The following is a 5,044-nucleotide window of genomic DNA, read 5'->3' on the forward strand; positions in this document are numbered from 1 at the left end:
TGTCAGTGAAAGCACCTGCGACTCCTTGGCAAACTAGATGCTTTATTATTTTTAAATAAGGAAATCATTAAATTGGAAATCACATCATTTCAAAGTCTGGTTTGTCTGGCCCCTGGATTTTAATGGGATTTTTACTGCACATATGAAGTGGCCTTGGCAAAAGAACACATCCTTTAAAAACATTTAGGGAAAGCTATTGCGCATGAGGCTCCGTGAGGCTAATGATGACTTTTTTGTGTGCTTTCAGATTTTTAAATGACAAAACAGTATGTTCAGTAAAACCTCATTAAGTTGATAGTGTTTTATTCAAAATAGCACAAAATTTGAAGCACTTGCTATCTTGAGCTAACTAGAGGCCCTATTGTTCATTAAGCAGAAAATGTCAGCAAAGCAGACTGCTCTTAATTCAAAGGTCCTCTTTCCCAGTCTCCTATTTTCAAAAGGGTTTCACCTTTGAAAAATCCAATTTGCTCTAAGAACAGACAATGACTAAAACGGGGAAAAGAGGAAATTTTTATAAAGGAAGTTGGTGAGTCGTGGTACACCGGAGAATGTTGTGTGTGCTGTTAGGTGAACTTACCACACTCAGACAGGTTCTGGTTCCATTTTGATTTGGGATTTTGGCAAACAATTTTCTCTGATACACTCTGAAGGGGTTGAGCTTTAAAAAATAAAACAAGAAGTTCAGTTTCAACAAAATATTTGGAGACACATGTGTTTGAAATCCTGTTTCCTACCCAGGTAAGCATTTCTACTCAAAGGACAGGATCTTGCCACTTGGAACTGTTATGACCATGACAGACCTTCAAGGTGATACCCCTCCCTCCATAAGAGGCCTGGACACACGGGCCATTTCTCCACCCAGGTAGCCTTTGAGGACAGGTCACTATAAGAGTTTGGCAATAAATTGGTATAATAAATTTATGACTATTAATTCGCTTTATACACTTTAGTAGAAAAATAAATGACAGTGCAAGGAGAAACTGTAGCCCACATGTCTTGTCTGAATTACCACACAGTGTAGGGAGGGTGGAATTGACACGATTTTCACGGACACACTGAGTCAACAGGCCAGCTCAGTACTGTCTGCATCTATAACATCTCCTTCCCTAAATTCTGAACGTGGCGATCCCAAGTTTCCACGCAGACTTATTCATAGCCCGCACACACTGCTGTCTACCTCTCCCACTTGAGAAGCTCATCACCCAAAATGATTTCAGGGTTTGAGATGTGAAAGAACCTTCCTCTGTGTTAACCCTGGGGATAATTTAGGCTTTGTAAAGTCTTTCCCAAAGCAATGTATTTGGGTAGCGATACTTAGGATATGTGTGACCTGAACGCTTTCGTTTAGGATTGTTTGAAATAGGTCAGATGCTTGCCCGGCATTGTGAAACCACCGTCTCTATTTCTGACTCTCCTGTATTTCTCTTCCACATCTGTAGGGAGCTTAAAGGCTTTAGGGAGAGCCACAGAAAGGAAAATGTTTAGCCTGCCTTACTCTCTCCCCACGTGGAGGTTATGTGTCTCGTCTATGATCCTGTGGACACAAAAGAGATTTCTAATGGGCACATCACTCTTGATTGGCAGTGTGAGTTTTGTAAACTTGGCCACTCCTGCTCACCTTTTTTTTTTTTCTGGAAATACTGTTTGACCAAAAAGGCCTATTTGGAGGATTCTTACGAGCATCCCAATTCAATCACAAAGGGAAAATTGTAAAATGGTGGCATGCTTTCTGTCTCACTATTACTCGAATAGGAGACAGAAAATAGTTTTAGTGTCAACTGACAATTTTCCATTTGCATGGAATGACCTGGTCCCAGCCCCAGCCTCATGGATGTGTGTTATTTCTCGAACTTTTCCCTTGGACTACCTTCCCATTCCAAACATGCCCTAATATCCTCTTCTGCTTTTCTGGATCCCTTTCGAGGATCTAGAAACCCTCTTGGTATTTTAACTACATGATGCCCTTTGCCTTAGTTTCCATAATAGTCTCTTTTTTCCCATAATAGTCTTTACACCAGACTGTGGTCTCTTCAGTTTAGAACTTGACTCATTGGTCAGTCAGTCGGGTTCTTCTTCTTGGGCTCCGTGAATGATTTGGTCCGCTGCTTTTCTTTCGGTTGAACATGGGCTGTAGCCCTTACCCATAATCTCTTGACCTGAGGGCCTAAAAGTCCTTAAGTTCACAGGCATCATCTTCCTTTTTCCTCAGAGCAGAAGCCAACAACGCTGTAGCTCTGGGGAGACAGACACAGGTCCAAAGTGGATAGCCCTTGTTGCTTTAATAAATTTCGAGCCTAATAATTTGGAGGGGGGGTGTAATTTCAGTCAGAATCCTCAAGTCCATGCGTTGCGGGCACATTTCTAAGGGAAAACTCCAGTTCCTACCTCTTCCCTCTGTTTATCTATCTTGCGGTGAGAAGGAGGTGTGCAAGGCCTTTGCCTGAAATGGCGTGGGTTGGCATTACTGGGATGGGGGGGGCAGTCCACGAAAAACAAAGCTGCTCCTGTTTCTGCACGGCGCAGGGTTCAGGCTTTACCTTCGAGCTAGCTTCAAGGCAAAATGGCAGAATCATGAGAAGGGACAGTCTTGCCTTCGGTCCCACCCTCTGTGCCGGCTTCTGTTCCCGGCAGGTCTGGGTGGCTGTCTTCCTTTGGGGGCTTTTCCTTGCGAAAGACCTTCTTCAGCATATCCTGGATCTCCTTCTTGATGGTCTTGTGCATGTAGCCATAGATGTAGGGGTGGATGCAGCACTGCAGGAAGAAAAGCCAGATTATTATGGTGATCACCCACTGGGGCACCTTGGTTTCGACATCCACCCACACGGCCAGGACGGCTAGGAAGCAGTAGGGCCCCAGAGACAGCACGTAGGAGAAAATGATGAGGAAGATCACTTTCGCTGCTTTGCACTGGTAGCACCTGGGCAGAGGGGGGTCGCTGGCGCTGTTTCGACGACTGGGTGGGAGACTTTCTGGGATGTTCACGGCCTCGATGTCATCCTCGCTGAAATTGATGTCCTCGCCAAACTCCATGTCATCTTCACCCAGGTCAATGTTGCACTGGCCTTCTTCGCTGCGGCCCTTGTCTGCCGTCACGCCGCCGGCCGGTGAGCCATCTTCCTCGCCCTCCACGCTGCCTTCCCCGGCCCCCCAGCTGCTTTCTCCGACCTCTTTGCTGCCCTTGGCCTCCGCATCACCTGCGCCGCTCTCCACGCTCCCGTCCTCCGCCTCCGCGCCGCCCTCCTGGACACTGACCTCACCTCCGTGCTGGCCCGAGGACGCATCCTTCCTCTCTCCCTCCTCATCCTCATTCTCCACACGGTCCTTGGCTCGCACCTCCAGGCTGCGGCTCTTGGCGTTGTACAGCAGAGCGTGCTGCCGCCGGGCCGCGCCGAACACCACGGAGTAGCAGGCGATCATGACAGCCAGTGGGATGACGATGAAGGACACCACGCTGAGAGCGGTGTAGCTGGGGCTGGCCCCCCAGATCATGGAGCAGAGGGCGTTGCGCTGGTCAAAGGCAGCCTGGCCCCAACCGTAGAGAGGGGGTGTGCTCTGCAGGATGGCCACGATCCAGGTGCCGTAGAGGAGCATGTACCCCCGGCGCGGGGTCATCTTGGAGGGGTAGGAGAGAGGGTGGATGATGGACAGGTAGCGATCCACTGACACCACCACGATGGTGTTGACACTGGCAAAGGCGAACAGGTGAGTGAGGCTCACGAGAGCGGTGCAGAAGTGGCTGTTGAGGGGCCAGAAGAGGGGTACGGAGGTGGCCACCACCCAGGGGGCCACGAGCGAAATCTGCAGCAGGTCAGTGACGAGGAGGTTAAAGATGAAGCGGTTGGTGACCTGCAGCAGCTGCGGCTTGCGCTGCAGCACCAGCGCCAGGACGATGTTGCCCACGAAGGAGGCGGTGAGGAAGATGAGCAGCACGCTCGAGCGGATGATGCCGTGAGCCAGGCTGATGGGCATTTTGGAAAGGGGCACGCACGTGTGGCTGCTGTTGCTCTCGCGTGTGCTGTTGGGGCAGGTGGACGTCATGGTGACGGAGGGTGGGCGGCCGCAGGGGCGCTCCTCGGACCACGCACCGCACCGCAGTCAGTGCCTGTGCTGGGGACGAAAGAAACACCCGGGCCGGGTCAGTCACCCCCGCCGTGGCGGGGGAGGGGGCCGCTTCGGGGAGAGGGGGGCGGGGACCTCCTCCCCGGGGCACCGGTCCCCACTGCGCCCTCCACAGCCACTTCTGGCCACGGGAAGGGCAGTTTCTCTGCACCTCCTCTTCCTTTCCCGGTCCCTCCGCCCCGCTCTTTCAGGGTCTCTGGGTCCCCCCACCCGCCGCTCCCGCGGGCTTGCGCGCGCCGCGTCTCTCCCACACGGTCTCTGCGTCTCTCCAGCGATCTCTGGCGCCGGCGCATGCGCGCGCGCGGTCTCTACCTGTTTACGTGTCGCGCGCGCTCTCCTCAGTGTCCCGCACTAACGCACTTGTCCTGTGTCTCTTGGGGGTCTGTGGCGGTGTCTCACCGGTTTGCTCCGACTCTCCGCGTCTCTCACTCTGGCTTCTGTCTCTCCTTCTCAGCGTCTCGCTAGCACGTGCGCGCAGTCGTTCTCCGTCACTCTGTCGTTCTCTCTCCAGCCTGTCTCTGTGTCACTCCCGTCTGTCCCTCCAGGTCTCAGCCAATTTCTCGGACTCAGGACCCCCTCGCACGACCCCCGCCCCGTTACTCTTCGCCTGCGCACTTTCTCGGCAGCTGTGTGCGCGCGTCTCTCTCCGCCCGTCTCCCCGTCTCTCCCTCCGTCTCTTGCTGATGCGCTCGCGTCTCTCTCCGTGTCTCTGCCTGTCACGGTCTGTGTCGCTCGCTAGTGCGTGCGCTCCCCCGTCTTCTCCCCACGCGGCGTCGTCTCTCCCGGTCTCTCTCAGCTTAGCTCCCTGACAATCTCTGGGGTCCCCAGTATCCCACGCCGCCTGCGTGTCCCTGTCGGTTCCCCGTGTCTCCCCGAGGCTGTCGCTGCCGCGTCTCCCCGTGTCCCCCGCGCGTCTCCCCGC

General features: G+C 53.1%; 1 protein-coding gene across 1 annotated transcript; it reads right to left on the reverse strand.

The window, feature by feature from the left end:
* Positions 1–2,230: 2,230 nt before the first annotated feature.
* Positions 2,231–4,080, reverse strand: GPR101 (G protein-coupled receptor 101). Its single transcript, XM_032331681.1, has one exon. It carries the CDS (start codon positions 4,039–4,041, stop codon positions 2,554–2,556), a length of 1,488 nt encoding a protein of 495 aa, XP_032187572.1. The 5' UTR covers positions 4,042–4,080; the 3' UTR covers positions 2,231–2,553.
* Between the last annotated feature and the right edge of the window lie 964 nt (positions 4,081–5,044).

This window comes from Mustela erminea, chromosome X, assembly GCF_009829155.1.
Source record: "Mustela erminea isolate mMusErm1 chromosome X, mMusErm1.Pri, whole genome shotgun sequence".
Taxonomy (NCBI): Eukaryota; Metazoa; Chordata; class Mammalia; order Carnivora; family Mustelidae; genus Mustela; species Mustela erminea.

What these genes read in the sequence shown, in the direction of transcription:
- GPR101 (XM_032331681.1), bottom strand. Translation starts at nt 4,041, where the DNA reads ATGACGTCCACCTGCCCCAACAGCACACGCGAGAGCAACAGCAGCCAC.